We start from the raw sequence: 18,990 nt of genomic DNA on the forward strand, positions 1-18,990 counted from the left end.
GACACTGAGGGGAAGAATACGAATCGAATGACACCTTATTTGTCAAAATTGGTTCATTAGTTCAGGCTGTAGGAAATCACAAATAAATTTAAATATTTATTAACTGTCACCAAAGACTCCGTTCCGAGATGATTCTTAGTTACTAAATATGCATATAAAATGTCATAAAAATCAGTCAAGACGTTTCTGACAAGTATTAAGATAAAACTTATTAACCTCTTACCGTAGGTTTCCGAGACCAATATTTCTTTATAATAAACTTAATTTGTGTAGCCATCCATCCACATCACATCCATCTAAACATTCGTATTTAAAATATTAGTAAATTAAATCAAAAACAGCTCTTCAAGGCATAAATTCGAAAAAATGAATAAATAGTATCCTATGTCCATCTTCTGGCTCTAAGCTACCTCCTCACCAATTTTCAGACATCAGTAAAGTCGTTCTTGAGTTATAAATAGTGTAACTAACACCACTTTCTTTTATATATATAGATCCCTGTTATTGGTCTTCCTATTAATCTGATCTTAGAAACCCACGTTTAGTCAGTCAGGTATTATGTGATTAATTGTCAAAGAAATGTATTATATAAAAAGTCATTGTGTTGGTGATATTTGTTTTAAGATTGAATATTTCAATATCAAAAAATCAAATTTTGTGGCTTTTTATTACGAGGAATTAAAAAAAAGTGTGTTTTTCCAGACTATTCTATGTTTATTTTGTATACATTAGTTCTAGGTTTGAAAAATTGTCTTAAAAACAGACTAATTGATAATATATTTGAAGTTTACTAAAAAACTTACTTATTATTGTAAGATTTGAAATCATATTAAAATAAAACAGTTTAAAGATAAATTTATTTAATAATAAAACAAATAACTAAATGCTTACATTAGCTATAATTGACTTGTATGGAATTTATCATTGCTACCCGTGTACAATAACATGACAAGATGATACGGTTTTGTATTTTTATAGTTTTTTTGTCAAAGAGAATGTAATGCACAGTAAAGAAGCTTTTGAACGCAAATATAATCGTTGACAGATTACAGACTCTTTGACGAAGAAAAAATATTGAAGTAAAGACGTAAATTATGTCCTTTAACTCCTAACAAGAGAAAGCGTAACCATAAACTTTTTTCAATTCCAAAACAATCAGCAATTCCAATATGGTCCTTCGAGCCGGATTATCATGTTATTGTGCACGCGTAGCAATTATACTGTTTAAATTCTATTATTACTTAACTACGAGTAACATCTAGAGATCGGAATAATTGATGAAATATTAGGTATAACACTTTTCATATATCCTGCCGGCTCAAGGTCTTGTACGTTGCAACGCTTCTGCGCATGTGCAAAGTTAAAGAGCCGTCAAGATATCTAAAAACATTATATAATCAGCTCTAAAGGGTAGTTTATTTGCTTAGAATAGATAGTTTTTGCTTCGTTTCGACTTATCGTGAGTTTCTGAGACCGAAATCCAATTATAAAACCTATCTTTTCTCAAAGATTAAACACATTTTCATCTCAGAAACCAACGATTAAACGCTATCAAAGAATAATTACGAAAATCAATTAGGCACAAAATACTATGGCTTATAACCTATCCATTTAATAAATGTCAGTTCAAATATTATATATTTTATTTCTTTGTAATTAATCGTCAAAAGAAATAAATTTTAATTATTAATGAAATAAAAAATATAGATAGATGAAGAAAAATGCATACGATGTCATAATACATGTAAAAACCTTAAAAATACACACAAATCTTAATTATACAGCGTGTCCCAAAATACAACGATAAAACGGAAACTGTGTATAGCCATATCGATAACTACACGGGGAAAATACTAAAAAAAATCTAACGCTTTTTGTTTAAAAGTTACATTAACTTTTGTAACTTTTCTTAAAATTTGATACCCTCCCCCATATAAGACACTGTCGCTACAAATATGAAGATATTCCTGCAATTTTTGTATTAGCTTCCTAAGTAACATAGCTATTAAATCAGTTAAAAAATTGGACCAAAACATTCGTAATTTAAGCACAAAAAATAATTTACTTTGTATGTTTTCTTGAAATTTTACAACATTTTAACTTTTGATCAAGTTTGACATGTAACCGTGTAAAAAAATGGATATGATATGGCTATACACCATTAGTGTTATATCGTTGAATTTTGGAACACGCTGTATATCTTAAAAGTAAATAACATACAATATATTATATATTAATACATATATATTGCACTAAAATGAAATACAATCACAGTTTGATTTTAAATGAGGAGTACCACAAGGTAACATCCTAGGTCCCATTGTTTATACAGGGTGGTTCAGCGCGACAGTATATGTGACTTTGAATAGTCCAAAAATGTTACGTTTCCATAGAAATTTTTAATCAATATTAGAAACAGCATAAAAAAAACTCGTGTACTTATTATATTTTCTTGATAACTGTAATTTTTTTCGTAAAAACACTTCGAAACATAAAAAAATATATATTTTTTTTAATATGCATGACATACATCCAGACAGATATATTAATATAAAAATCTGTGAATAATGATTTGAATTGGATTGTCTATGATCATTTTCGTGTAGTTGCGAGATTATTGTCCCGCTGAAAGTTTCCACTTTGTTGAAACAATGACATATATATTCGAATTCAATAAAACTAGAAATTGTAATTTGTCTACGGTTTTTTTGGAAAGTTTAAGTTTTTACAAACTTTCAATACCTTAAAATCTATTCGCGTTAAAGTAGCCTTCCTTTCTCTAACCAAATTACATTTAACACGTTAAATGCCATAGTAAAAATAGAAAAAAATTAGCTGGAAATATGCTTAATAACGAATCGTCAAAATACATCTAGTTTAACCCTTAATTCGATGGTCTCCAGTGTGACGAACAACTAATTTAAAAAATTTACTAAACTAGTTTAGAGAAAATTACGTAAGTATGACTTTATTAAAAAAAACAGTTTTTTGCTACAAAAATTTTCGTCGAATTAAGGGTTAAAGTTCAAGACTGAAGAGGCACTAGAAGAAGGTCAATCAGAAGCTGGATTTCGTAGATATAAAAAACCTACGTCCATAAGTGTCCTACGCGGCGTTTAAATGCAGATGCACGGTCACCGGTGACCGGAGTGGCATTTAACGTGTTAAATCAATTATTTTGATATCAAAGTGATACATACAGACAGTAATCATTTCTTATTTCTACTGAACGCGATATGTTTACGCAAATTTAGTATTTTCAGTCCTTTCTAGCTTTTATGTTTGTTAAGAGCATTCTGTATTAGAATCTTTAATTCTCGATATAAAAGACATTTCCTACTGGAAGGTTTGCAGATTTCTCTGTGGTCTACTGAGACACCGGACAGTGCGCCGATGCCGGGGTCTGAGAGATGAGATTATGAAAATTATTACAAATATTTATGGGACAAATGAGTCAACTGATACCTTAATTCGCTAAAATAGCGAAACTATCATTGCCCATAGACATAGAATGAGGATATTTCCCCTTCCTATGCGTCATTCCCTCGATCAAATCCACTTCCCCTTCCCATCCTTTCCTTATAAGTTTTGTTTTGCAGCAATTTGTTAGAAGCTATCTCCAGAACAGCTAAGATTTGAATGAAGTTTGGTATAAACATAGAAAACGTCTTTTTAAAGTTCCGTACCTCGAAAGAAAAAAACGGAACCCTTATAGGATCACTTTATTGTCCGTCAGTCTGTCTAGACACTTTTTTATATATTTAAAAGGTATTTCTGTTATACTGACATTGTGTTAGTCGTAAGGTTTAGTATGTCACTTAGTGACATCTTTGAGTGTAACTTACCAGCAGAATCAACACTGACGATCCTTAGCCAGAGTAAAGACATGAGTGTCTTGCAAGTTTCCACCAAACTGTTGACAGCTGGTTGGGACTTTTCTGTGGCTTGAAGCCAACGTGATTGTAGATCCAATAATAAAGAGCAATCTGGAAATTAGGTATAGAAATTACGTCATAAACTACCTTTTTCACATTACTTTGTTCGTTTGGAATGAATACAGGATGTATAATATTACTAAGTATTATTTGGGAATATTTATGTCATATTTCTAGTAAATATGTTAATCAAATCTCATAGAAATCTATATGTTCTTCCAGACTATGTTCTATATGTATGACAAATTTCATCAACATCCATCTATAATACTACTAGCTGTCGCTCGCGACTCCGTCTGCACGTTAAAGAAAATAGCCTATGTGTACTTCCAGACTATGTTCTACATGTATGATCCATACAAAGTATAGCATTTATATTAGTAAGACTAGCTTTTGCCCGCGACACTGTCCGAATTAAAATAAAAATTTAATAAGTAGCCTATGTGTTCTTCCAGACTATGATCTACATGTATGACAAATTTCATCAAGATCTATGAAGCTGTTCTGGAGATACCCTCAAACAAACATCTAAACATTCGCATTTATAATATTAGTAAGATTACCTTTGCATATTTCCAGTAATTCAATACTTCTAGCTGTAATCGGCGTCTTTATATCCGCAAGTGGAGAACCTCGATGTGGTACAGAGTAGAACATGAAGCCAACACTGTTATTCCATAAATTGGCTCTCTTTGATAATTCTAAAGAATCTTCTAGAAGAGAAAAATAGAGAGATAAACATCCATTTATTGCTAAAACTAGCATTCCGTCCGTGAGGAATTAAAAAATATTAAGTATCCTATGTGTTCTTCCAGACTATGTTCTATATGTATGACAAATTTCATCAAGATCCGTTCAGTCGTTGCGGAGATATCTTCTAATACATATATACATCTAAACATTCGCATTTATAATATAAGTAAGATATAGCTCTTGTACTAATGTTAGTACAAGAGCTAGAGGTGATTATTGTTATCATTGTTTTTATGAAAATATTAAATATCTCTTAATTACTCAGTGATATTGCTTTATTGAATCTGCAGCTCCTGGCTTCGAATCCCGACATGTACCAATGTGTTTTTACGTAAAATCACCAGCTCACTATACCTCCCTACTGAGGGGCTCGGAGCCTACCCTGTTAAGGGTGATTAGGTCATAGTCAACCACGCTGACCAAGTGCAGTGACTTCACACATGTCTTTGAATATCTCAGATATGTGCAGCATCACGATGTTTCCTTTACCGTAAATCGGAAAAGGAAAATACAATTGTACATGGTGGGATTCGAACCCAGGACCTGCAGATTACAAGTCAAGTGTTTAAACCCTGAGTTATCGACGCTCTTGATGCACATATCTGTGAAGTTCAAAGATATATGTGAAGTCGCACTGGGTCAGCATTCACTATGACCTAACTTAGGGTAGTCTCCGAGACCCTCAGTGGATGTAAATATAATGAGCTGATAGCTTTACAGTGGTAAAAGAATATTTAAATGAAAGAAAAATAAAAGCAAGAGTTTATAACTGCCTTTGGATTCTAGATTATCTAGTTTATACTGAATTAAAGGATAAATTTAATATATACTAGCTGTCGCCCGCGACTCCGTCCGCGCGGGATTAAAAATAGATGTTGTCCGATTCTCAGAGCTACTCAATATGCTCACAAAATTTCATGAGAATCTGTCAAGTCGTTTCGGAGGAGTATGGGAACGAAAATTGTGACACGAGAATTTATATATATATAATTCTTCTGTGAGTGTGTATGTCAGTGAACTTCTCTCAAACGACTGGAGCGATTTTGATGAGATTTTTTGTGTGTGTTCAAGTGGATCTGGGAATGGTTTAGATTCACAATTTTCATCAAATATTAACTTCATATTAATTTATTCAAATTATAGACGTGTAGACAGGACAACGTCTGTCGGCTCCGCTAGTATATATATAATATTATGTTTTTATACCTTTCTCATTAGAAGATATTTCAGTATTAATTTCTTTGGTATTATCATTTTCTTCATAATTAATGTGATCATCTGTTTGTTCGTCAATTCTTATAGTTTGTAATTTATTATCTAACATATCTTTATTTTGTAATCTGAATACATAATTAATAATATTACTCAATTTCGCTTCGTTAGCGATATTTTCTTTTATAATATTATTATTTTCTAATTCTTTATCAATATTCCCATTTAGAACATCCTGTAGGTTAGTTTCAGTTGTTTCTTTGTTTTCTTTGGTATTGTTTATTTTTAAATATGCATCGTAAGCTGAAATCAGAAATATATAAATTAATTGCTGTTTGTTAGTCTCGCTACAACTCGAGAATGACTGAACGGAATCTTATCTTGGTCTTGAAATGTTCGTGGAGGTCTAGGGAAGGTTTAAAAGGTGAGAAAAATTCTAATAATTGCTAGAAAAACCCTTTAGGAACCTTTTTTTAAGACTCGCGAGTATAGTTAGTACTTTATAACTATAGTAGCTGTCGCCCGCGACTCTGTTCGGGCGGAATTTTAAAAAAATAGCCTACATGTTCTTCCAGACTATGTTCCATATGTATGTCAAATTTCATCGAGATCCGTTCAGACGTTCTAGAGATATCTTCAAACAAACATCTAAACATTCGCATTTATAATATTAGTAAGATGTTTGAGAGAATCTATGGTTGTATCACGTAAGTCACTTAGCGACTTAAATTGTCGCGTTTTGAAGACGTTGCCTGTATGGTCATTTTTAGTATTCCATACGTTAGAAGAAAACGGTACCCTTATAGAAGTTTTTCCCAAAGTGTGCGATAACGCCCCCTTGTGGTCGCTGCAGGTCTCAAGTTGCGGGTTATAGTAAGTTTCCTTTACAATTCTCCGTTAATATACATATATAAGTCACAATAATTAATTAATTTGAAGTTATAGTGCTTTTTAAATATGTGAAAATATGGGAGTGCTAAAAAAATATTTATTCTCAAAGTGGGCAGTAGACAAAATAAGTTTGGGAACCACTGATCTATAGGATCACTCTGTAGTCTATCAAGACTTTATCTCAGGAACGTGTCAAGTTGAAATTACCTTCACAATAAATCTGTTTGATGAACAACCCGCCTTTCGAATGTCCTACCCATACTATAGGTTTCTCACCAACTCCTAGAAATAGAAGTTGCTCCATCATTTGTTCAGCGCGTTCATGTAACCTTTGCCTATTGAAAAGAATCTTGTTAAACATATTTAGTAAGAAGTTATAAAGAATTAGTTAATTCGTGCGTCCTGTGTGGTCTAACGGACGTATACCGATAAAGGTAAGGAACATATCTAACTGTAGGTATAAGTTAACAGTAAATTAGCTCACTAACTCCTGTCAAAATTTGACACTTAGTACTGTAGCTGTCAAGACATGTTTTTCTACACGATTTTTTGACAACTAACTGTTATTGGGACATATCCTTGTTTGAATATAGTTTTCTAGATCCAGACCAGAAATATTTTCAACATAGACAATTTTTTTTTCATTAACATTCGTGTTTTATAATATTTCTTCAAATTATCCAGTGATTTAAAAAATAACGATAAAATATAAGATTGAAATAAAATATGAATTAAGTTGCCATATTAAAAAAACCTACCTCTTGCTTTCTTTGATCCACAATGGCCGCCATAAATACGGATCGCTCGTATAATTAATAGATAAAACTCTAGCACCTGGAAAATCTATTTTAATCCAATCTCTCGGCCAACAAGGAGAATAACATCCATCACACACACAACCACATCCAAGACAACTGTCATTTTGACATTGACAGTTCTTAATAACATCCTCTTCGCAATTCTTCTCGAATAAATCGCGTACAAAATTAGCTTGCGTCTCAAAATTACCAACAATTTCAACTTGATCAAGTAACGTATTATTATAAAATTTCTCTGTTATAAATAAATCGTCATCTGGCAACACTTTTCTATAGTTCTCATATATATCATCATTTTCGATTTTTTTATCATTATAATCGATTCGATTTGATAATTTTGATTCGTTTAAGAAATCGCATTCACATGTTTTAATTGTTTTTTCATCTTTGTCCCATTTACAAGCGCACGCGGTTGGTATACAATGAGGTCGACGTAATGGAACTTTTATTGGGTCAGTTTTATAATTTATTCTCCATTCACCTTGACGCCATGTGTTACCTAATGACCCTGAAAGATACAGAAAAAAATTATAACAAGCTGTCGCCTGTGACTCTATCTGCGAATTAAAAAAAAAATAAGCATCCTATGTGTTCTTCCAGATTATGTTCTATATGTATGACAAATTTCATCGCAATTCGTTGAGCCGTTTTGGAGATTTTCTAACAAACATCCATCTAGGAGGCCGGAGACTTAATTTTTGTCCTTTATTTCTTAAAAGTAAAGGATGGGAAGTGGAAGTGACTTTCCGGATGAGAGGATGTATGGAAAGGGAAGATATTTTCTTTCTGTGCATCTCCTCCGTGGATTAAAGGTAGGTAACGCATATGCAATTGCGTATGTCTATGTGCAACGGTCACTTCGCTATTTCAGCGATTTCAGTAACTCGCATTTATAATATTATTAAGTTTAAAAAATGTTAACCCATACAAAGCTCGCTACAAAATAAAGAGGAATTTAAAAACTACACAGGCTGTTTCATTTTCCTTGTCGCAATGTTTTGTACTAACTTTCTCATATATGTTTACAAAATTACGTACATTTCTGACCATACTGTATTATGAAACTTTACATGTTTTCATAACATTACTAACGTTACCTTCTTGTAATTGTATGAATTAACCATTATACTAGCTGTCGCCCGTGACTACGTCCGTGCTTAATTAAAAAAAACTTTCTATGTGTTCTTCCAGACTATGTTCTATATATATGTGAAATTTCATCGAGAACCTTCAAACAAACATCCATCCATTTAAACACATTTAATATATATAAAAGAAAGTGATGTTAGTTACACTATTTATAACTCAAGAACGGCTTTACCGATATGCCTGAAAATTGTTGAGGAGGTAGCTTAGAGCCAGGAGACGGACATAGGATACTATTTATTCATTTTTTTCGAATTTATGCCTTGAAGTACTGCTTTTTATTTAACTTACTAATATTATAAATGCGAATGTTTAGATGGATGTGATGTGGATGGATGGGTGGGCTACACTAAAGTTTTTTATATATCCACGCGGACGGAGTCGCAGGCGACAGCTATTTTATAATATTAGTAAGATTGATAGATGTCAAATATTAAATTAGCCTACCTAATAGTCGTTTTAGATTTAAATCTTGGTCATACCATATAATCCATGTACGAAGATGACGTCCATCGTGTGTATTGGTGGCTGATACAGCACCACGCATTCCACCAGGGGCTCCGGATGTAGATGTTCCTTGCTAGCTGGACGTGGCTTCGGGGGCTTCGGTCCTGGAATACATCGCATATTATAAACCTATGACTTTTGCCCTTAATTAAAAAGAAATATTCAGAATTATTGTGAATTATCAGCAAAACCCTAGCTAATACCCATGACTCTTGAATATAAAGAAAAAGACGTAATTAGCCTGTGCCTCTCCTCTATGCCAAATTTAATCAAAATCCGTTAACCGTGCTGGAGATACTTTCAAACAAACATCCATCTAAACCAGTCTTTCCCAAAGTGTGCGATAACGCCCCCTTGTGGGCGCTGCAGGTCTCAAGTTGCGGGTTATAGTAAATGTTTCCTTTACAATTCTCCGTTAATATACATATATAGGTCACAATAATTAATTAATTTAATTTGAAGTTATAGTGGTTTTTAAATATGTGAAAATATGGGGGGCGCTAACAAATATTCTCAAAGTGAGCAGTAGACAAAATAAGTTTGGGAACCACTGATATAAACATTCGCATTTATAATATTAGTAAGATAGTAGTTAGATGATTCTTAGATCAAGCTATCACGTTTCAAAACAACACGTGAGTAGTCACTTGGTTACTGCAATTATATAACCTTGAAGGACTAGATATATTTCTGCTCCGATGACTCTTTGACTATAACGATACAGAATAGATTTAAAAAGGAACATACTGTAAAGAAATGTTTCTCACAATTTCCCCTGAAATCGATCTTAACTAACATAAGCCTTTATGTTTGAATTATCCGCTTTATCTAATATTATAAATACGATAACAGTGGTAGAGCGAGTGGTTTAACATGTTCGCACGAATTGGCTCGCCCGGTGAAATACCACGACCACACAGAAGACACGCCTCAAGTGGAAGCTATTCCAACTACAGTCTGATGAGTGTGCGTCCCTGAGACCTAATTTTACTCCTCTTTCTCCCTTTCTCTTATAAGGAAAGGATAGGAAGTGGAAGTGTCTTTTCGGGTGAGATGATACATGGAAAGGGAAAATATTTTCTTTCGGTGCATCTTTCTATGGGCAACGATCACTTCGCTATTTCAGCGATTTCAGGTGACCGTTAGTTCGCCACCTTTTGATAAATAAAAAAAAAACGTATGTTTTGATGGATGTTTGTTAGAAGGTATCTAAAGAACGGTTGTATACATCTCTTTATATCAACAAATAGGCTTAATTTTTATAAAATTCCGCGCGGACGGAGTTGCGGGCGACATTTAGTGCAATTCAAATGTTTTCCGCGCCACAATACATAACATAAACACTGTAAATACATAATGCATTATATAAGTAACACGTGTAGATAATATTTAATGTACATAATTATATTTTATTGTGTAATACGTTATCTATATTAGTCAAGGTCATTGGTAGAAAATATCTTGGAATATGTGAATCTAATAATGCGAATGTTTAGATGGATGTTTGTTTGAAGATATCTTTTTTTTTATAACAGAAGGGGGCAAACGAGCAGCGGGAACGCCGAGGTGTTCAACGACGCCCATGGACATCAGCAATACCAGAGGAACCGCAGATGCGTTGCCGGCCTTTGAGATAGTGATAGGCTCGCTTCTTGAAGGACCCTAAGTCTCTAATATCTCCAGAACGACTGCAATATATCTCGATGTAATATGTCATAGATGTAGAACATAGTCTGGAAGAACACATAGCCTACTAATGTTTGTAATTTCGGGCGCATTCGCGGTTGACCGCTAGTTTAAACATATTCGACTTTATCTCATGATATACCGTGGAATATTACGATCGCACTTGATAATTGGTCAATTTTGTCTTATTTATTTGAGACAAAAAAGCAATAGCCCGCTAAAAAAGTCTTCCGTTTATACCGATAAGGCTGAGTACATACTGTGCCTACCCTCCAAAGGGATAAGGGCAGGTGGTTGCTCTTCTGTATATCTGTATTTTAGAAAATTTCACACTGTTCTTGTAAAGAGGCGATATATCCTTTTTTATCTTGTTAGGAAGAAAATCCGACACAGTGCCGGTGTATCGCAACACTAGCCTTACTAAAGTATCGACGTTTATGTCCCCTCACTAATCATTCTGACACTTGACTTTGCAACTAAAGCACGTCATTCGCGCCAAAGGATTCTAACGAATAATGTCTTAAAGTCTATAGATTTCTAAAACAAGAGTTTAATTTTGTTGATAAGTTGACAGATTAATAAAAGAGCTGGTTACCTGTGATCGGCTGCACTGGTGCAGTCATCAGTCTGTGCAGGAGTACAGTGGCCGTCGTCCATATCGAAGATATACACCATCGTCTGAAAGTTACAATACATCATCAGCTGTATACGTCCCCACTGAGAGACTCAGAACCTACCCTAAGTTAAGGATGAATAGGCCATAGTCAACCACGCGTGCCAAGTGCAGTGACTTCACACATATCATTGAATTTCTTCACAGATATGTGCAGCATCACGATGTTTTCCTTCACCGTAAGAACGTCAGATAAATATAAATAAGTAAATCGGAAATCGAAAAACACATTGGTATATGGCAGAGTTCGAACCTAGGACCTGCAGATTGCAAGTCAAGAAGCTCGTTCTGGAAGAACACATAGGTTACTAATTAAGTTTTTAATTCTGCTTGGACGGAGTCTATCATGACAGGTTACAGATTATAAAAAGGTTTAGTTCAAGAACGTAATTGTTTTCCTACAAATAATATCCCCACCCTTGTTCCCCCCTTATTGCCAATTTATAACATGCCACGTGCAAACGAGATACGTACATTGAGCCCTCGGTAACGCGTTATCTGAACGCAAATAGACCTCAATTGTTACTGACGATTGCCTTTAGAGTGGGGCAATGTATCGATATTTGTTGATAAACGTTATCGATAAAGTTGTTTGATTAAAATATCATGATTTTACGTTTATTGAAAGTCAATAATAAGTAATGACAGATTTCACTAAATACTACACACTAATTGTAAACTAGCAGTTGCTCGCGACTCCGTCCGCGCGAAATGAACTGAATTAGTAGTCTATGTTTTCTTCCAGGCTATGTTCTGTTTACATCCATGCCAAATTTCAGTAAGAACCGTGAAGCTCTTCGAGATGCCTTCTATAAAACATCCATACATCTCCATCTAATATTCGTATTTATGACATTAGTATAAATATGTAGAAGTAACATAACCTATATTTTTTTTCTACTTGTATAAAGAATTTTCTGAGGTGTATCGATAATAGCGTTATCGTATATCGCACATCACTACGTGACGGCAGCAAAATTGATAGAGCGGTCTCTAACCTACTGACGCTCTTTGTGATGTCGCATTGGAATGAAAGGATCATTCTTTGATTTAACCATTTTAAAATAAAATAAATAAACTTATAAAATGTATATAATCTACAACGTAACGCCCGTAAACCAGAGGGGTAGGCAGACCACGGACCTCCATTTGGCGGGATGACACACCTCTCTTCAGTTCCAAATTCATAAATCTACGATATTTTCGTGCCTTTTACTAATATTACAAATACGAATGTTTGGATGGATGTTTGTTTGAAGGTATATTCAGAATGGCTCACTGAAGTTTAGCATAGATGTAGAACAGAGTCTGGAAGAACATATAGGATACTAATTAAGATTTTTTTTTGTCTCGCGCTGACGGAGTCGCTTGCGACAGTTAGTCTTTAATAAATCTTATATCTTTAAATGAGCAATTCTTGTATATATATATATATATATATATATATATAAATCTCGGAATCGGCTCCAACGATTTTTATAAAATTTAGTATATAGGGAGTTTCGGGGGCGATAACTCGATCTAGCTAGGAATCATTTAGAAAATGTCATTTTATTCGTGTTTTATCGATAATCAACTTAAACATAAACTTAACTTTTTCTTTGGGTAAGATCGAAAAATATTATTCATATTTCATCATTTTATTAGTAATTCCTACTTAAATATAATTTCCAAAAAATACAATTAAAAAAAAATACTGAGCAAACCTCGGTCATCTACTTAACCTTTAAAAGGCACAAGGAGGTTTTGTACGAGTATTTTACCATAGAGTTTATTATATAGTAAATTCTATGCAATGCATTTTATATCTTCGGCTTCGTGACCTTGAATTGTTACTATTACGGACAAACGTATAACATAACCCGTTATATAAGTCCCACAAGATCCAATTAATTATATAAACAAGATAAGCTTATATACATCTATTTATATACAACCTCGACCTTAGTTTATTTTATATGCCTTTATATAATACATTGCAGTTAGAGTTTCGGTGGCTCAGGTGTTAATTTGTCAACAGGTCCTGGGTTCGAATCCCCCAATTACTAATAGGTTTTTCCATTTAAATACTAGCGGTCGCCTGCGACTTAAGATAACTATGTGCATCGGTCGCTTCGCTATTTTAGCGAATCCAAAGCTTGTTTGTTTACCATTTAATTATATAAAAAAGTAGATGCTGCATACAGGCATATTATACGATACTAGCGGACCCGACAGACGTTGTCCTGTCTGCACGTCTTTAATTTGAATAAATTAATATGAAGTTAATATTTGATGAAAATTGTGAATCTAAACCATTCCCAGATCCCCTTGAACACACACAAAAAATTTCATCAAAATCGCTCCAGTCGTTTGAGAGAAGTTCAGTGACATACACACTCACAGAACAATTATATATATAAAGATTTTTCAATTTTCGCAATGACGAATTCGCGGGCGACTAGTATGTCAAGCAAACGTCACTAGAGTCAATTTCAATGTTATTGTAAAATTGTAACAAGAAAGAATAAATGTTTATATTTCTATGTTAAAAGGCACAATTGAAGCCCTTCAAACAGTTGGTTTGTATTGCATACAATTGTTTCTTTTATTTTTAATTAATTTGAAAAGAGAAAAACGATATTTACACATGTGTAAACGGACTATTAACTTACAAAGCCATAACAAACATCTGTGCTATATCAATATTGGTAATTAATTATAAATTTAAATAAAAATAAAGAAAAGACGCGTGATAACAAATGAAGCACTATTTCTTTGTTTAGTTGTAAACTAGCAGTCGCCTGCGACTCCGTGCGTATTAAAACATAATAAGTATCCTATGTGTTCTTCCAAATTATGTTCTATATGTGTGCCAAATTTCATCAAAATCCGTTAAGTCGTTCCGGAGATATCTTCAAACAAACATCCATCTAAACATTTATAATATTAGTACGATAATATTCGTTTTAATACTATAAATATGAAAGCTATATAGATGGGGAATGTCCGGATAAAGCCGGACATAGGATGGCTTTTTGATAGCGTGTCCGGACAAAACGGTGTCCGGGTTGTACGACTTTTGTTACGTTTTTTACATTTCGCAATCGCAAAATCTTCAATAATATATAGGTCCGGCCTTTCTAACCAAATGTCCGGCCAAACTGCATCAGTCCGGCTATTAGGTAAGGAGACCTGACAACCTTAGATGTATAAAGGTAACTCTAAAAAGAAAGAATTTTTATTCCAACCAGACGAAGTCACAGGTGATAGCTAGTCAATATTATCTTATTTCCTTACAATGTAATCAATATTCAAGGTCGACTAGCAACTTGATATTTGAAATTAAAATAAAACAAGAAAAGGCGGCAATACACGTTCCACACGCGTCCGCCATCTTGCCACACGTGCGAGGTCATTGACCCATTGACATTGAAATGGGCGCGATTCCAACATGACGGCGAAATATTTTAAAAATAAATATACGTATTTAATTTTAAAAATGATTTCACGTTGACCGAATTCTTAGTTGTCTTAGGACAAGATTTTTAATAAAGAATCATGAATTTACACAATCTTTATCTATTTAATTAACTCTTCCATACATTTATATTACAAATAGCTGGTCTCTCGCGAATCCGTTAGCTCGTAATTAAAAAAAAAAAACATAATTATTAGCCTTCGTCCAGACTATGTCCTCATATGCCAAGTTTCAACGAGATCCATTCAGCTATTTATATGGGAAAAAGAAAAAGGCTGTTTTTAAGCTTTTCCCCGCAATTATTAGAATTTTTCTCACATTATATAAAGATAGGATAGATCCGTTCAACCGTTCTCGACTAACGACTAAAACTAACGAACAGCAATTGATTTTTTTGATGTAGTAACTTATATATAATTTAATTTCTCAGTTATGTACAATTTTTATATTAGTTATTGTTTCTTGGTTTAATCTTTAATACCTATAATAAAAACTTTTCTTTCTTTCTTTCTTTCGTAAGTATAAACCTCACAGGATTCACTGACTACCTTCATTACATTTCTAATTTTGCATCTACCGTCAAAAAATAACGATAAAACTTCATACATATGATATTCACCCGGCGTTGTATGCGTTATATTTTTCACAATAATAATAATAAAATAAAGTTTGTCAATTCATGATGCTTATTCTATAGAACTCTTTCTCTTCAATCCATTTGATAAAATGTTCCTATGATAACCTATATTGAACAAGATAAGTATTTAACTTCTAGTTTCACGGCATTAACTAAATCTGATAAAAACTAGGTTTGGCCACCTAAAATACTGATATCATAATTAGGTTAGTAATTAGGTGTGGTAGAATGGGTGTTTTTAGCTAAATCTTACTAATATTATAAATGCGATTGTATAAATCAGTCTTTTCCAATGGGCGATAACGCCCCCTTGTGGATGCTGCAGGTCTCAAGGGCGGTAAGAGACCCAGAAAGAAAATGGTGGCGTTGCGTAGAGGCCTGGGGCTGATTTGTAATTTTATTTAGCTAGGAGGCCTCTTAGACAACGACTGCATGTACTCTCGGCTATTAACAAAAACTTGTGAACATCAACTAATATGAATGAAAAGATTGCTTAAAATCTAATATGGGGGCGCTAAAAAATGTTTATTCTCAAAGTGGGCAGTAGACAAAATAAGTTTGGGAACCACTGGTTTAAATGTTTATTTGAAGGTATCTCCAGAACGGCTGCATAGATCTTGATGAAATTTGGCATACATATAGAACATAGAAGAAGCCTGGAAGAACACAGGCTACTAATTTAAGACAGTTAGTCAAAAATATTACATCTAAAAAAACGAGCTGTCAAATAACAAAATTCAGTATTTAAAAAAAAACGAATTCGAAATAATTTTCATTCGAATTTTAAAATATGAATTTGTCGTATAAAAATATCAAATTCCATTTTTAAAATCTTGCAAAATATTCGAATTTCAAATTGTCTATTCTCATTGGCTAGACAATATACAAAAGAGATTGACAGATCAAAGGTTAGTTAGGTTCGAGGGCGAGTTACACTTCTATTGTTGAGGCTAGAAATTGCGCAATTGTTTGACTAATTGATCGTAGAATATAACGATTGGAATTATGTTTCATAATACACATGGTATTGTTTTCTTACCGGCCAGTACCATCTTAGATTATTATGTAAGGAGGTTGAATTTTTTAAATAGTGCAAGGAAGTTAACGTTATTTAAATAAAGTCGAGAAAAACGTGAATAATGAATTTCGGAATGTCGATCAGAAATTTAGTTGGATTTAAGGGAACTGCAGAACTAACATGGGAACTCAAAACTTGGAATAGTTCCAACTAAGGAACTAAAGTGTATAAGATAAAAAAGGCTATTTAATTTAAGAGCGTCGGTGGCTCAGTGGTCAAGCACTTGACTTGCAATCTGCAGGTCCTGGGTTCGAATCCCGCCATTTACCAATGTGTTTTTCGATTTCTGATTTACATATGTAAATTTATCTAACTTACGGTGAAGGAAAACATCGTGATGCTGCACATATCTGAGAAGTAATTCAAAGATATGTGTGAAGTCACTGCACTTGGCCAGCGTGGTTAACTAAGGCCTAGTCACCCTTAACTTAGGGTAGGCTCCGAGCCCCTCAGTGGGGACATATATTGCGCTGATGTTGATTAAATTTAATAATTTCAACTTACATCAATGCCGCGAAATACGGGTGTAGTTTGACATTCCCTTGTCCGCCATCTTGTATCGATACCCGACTGGAAGCTGCCATTTTGTGTCAACTCAATTGACTTCCATTACCTGTGGATGATAGACATAATTGTGATTAGCTCTTAGGTATAATATTTTTTTTAATCTACAAGACAGTTTGATGACGTCACTGCGACGTGATTGTTAAAAGTTTGCGTGCTATAATAATTTTACAAGACAAACTGTCCAAGGAGTTTCCATACTTTCAGTCAGGCCACATAGAAAAGAAAGAAATAATTTATTCTTTTTAACACAAGCATAGTATAGTAGATGATTAACTGTCGCCCGCGTCTCTGTGCGGAAATGAAAATAAGTAATAAGTAGTCTATGTGTTCTTCCAGACTATGTTCTATATCTATGCCATATTTCAGCGAGATCCGTTCAGCTGTTTTGGAGATACCTTCGAACAAACATCCATCTAAACATTCGCATTTATAATATTAGTAAGATTAGAGGTGCGTATCATGTTGAGCAAGGGTTGTATTAAGGAGAAATCTTCGTAAGATTCCTTTTGAAGGAAAGACAGGGTTATGTGAGTTTCCTATTCACCGATATCCACGGCTAACCTCAAGTCCTGGGAACTCCATTGAAACGTACCAGGGTCCTCAAAACTTCTGTAAGACTCGCAAGAAAATACTTCCTCGTGTCTTGTTGATTCGACAGCATTGCGTGGTGCATCATTCCGGTATTACATCTTACTAATATCTTGTATTCATGTATGGATGGATGGATGTTTGTCTGAAGGTATCTCCAGAAGGACTGAATACAGGCTACTATATGTTTTTCTTTATTCCGCACGGACGGAGTCACAGGCGACAGCTTATACTCTATAAAATAAGACACAAAGGCTATTATGTCTTTGTGTCTTGTAAATTTTTTTTATTAATATTCTTGAGTACTAACTTTGAATATATGTCGATCGTAACTTGTTTGAATAGAAAATAACGTTATTTGGAACTACAGTTTAAAATTACGTAACTTATAAGGTCAATACGTACCGAGAATTTTAAAATGGAAACTTTCCCTTTTGCTTTGATAATGTTTTAACTATTTTAATTAAAATAATAAAAGTAATAACAAAAATAAAGAATTATACGTACGTTAAAAGTTATATTACACTATCTTACTAATATAATAAATATTTGAATGGATGGATGTTTGTTGTCCAGGAAGCTGAACGTTGATTAAATCGTTAAACGACTAAATATTGCATTACCTCACCTAGCTAGGTCAAGAATGATTGTTTTATCACAGATTTATAGAAAAAAAATGTTAAAAACAACAAAATAAGAAATATCTAACTCACCAATTACTTTATGTATGCGATATCCATCAAACTATTATCAAATTTACTTAATGTGTTTTGTTATGAATTTAACAGATTACTATTTGAATCACGACATAAATGATATTCAACAACACTATTATTATATGTTAATATATTATTAGTCACGTTTAACTTCCTTTGTTACAATAAAGTTTTATATTTTGTAAACTTTCAAAATTAAATAATTTACGTAAACGCACAACCAACCGCAAGGCGGTTTCGCGCGTCACTGATTATATATAGTGATTGTGAAAGAGTTGAAATAACTGTTATAACGTATAGCAGAACGTGACTAGTTTAGAAAA

General features: G+C 33.5%; 1 protein-coding gene across 1 annotated transcript; it reads right to left on the reverse strand.

The window, feature by feature from the left end:
• Nucleotides 1–2,979: 2,979 nt before the first annotated feature.
• On the reverse strand, nt 2,980–18,903 carry LOC106122889 (uncharacterized). Its single transcript, XM_013319027.1, has 10 exons — nt 18,665–18,903; nt 17,301–17,409; nt 11,544–11,626; nt 9,238–9,366; nt 7,550–8,117; nt 6,999–7,126; nt 5,895–6,203; nt 4,499–4,648; nt 3,846–3,986; nt 2,980–3,403 (listed from the first exon to the last, which is right to left on the reverse strand). The coding sequence occupies exons 2-10, from the start codon at nt 17,378–17,380 to the stop codon at nt 3,270–3,272; spliced, it is 1,722 nt and encodes a 573-aa protein (XP_013174481.1). The 5' UTR covers nt 17,381–17,409; nt 18,665–18,903; the 3' UTR covers nt 2,980–3,269.
• Between the last annotated feature and the right edge of the window lie 87 nt (nt 18,904–18,990).

Source organism: Papilio xuthus, unplaced genomic scaffold (genome assembly GCF_000836235.2).
Source record: "Papilio xuthus unplaced genomic scaffold, Pxut_1.1 DF826776.1, whole genome shotgun sequence".
In the NCBI taxonomy this organism is placed as follows: Eukaryota; Metazoa; Arthropoda; class Insecta; order Lepidoptera; family Papilionidae; genus Papilio; species Papilio xuthus.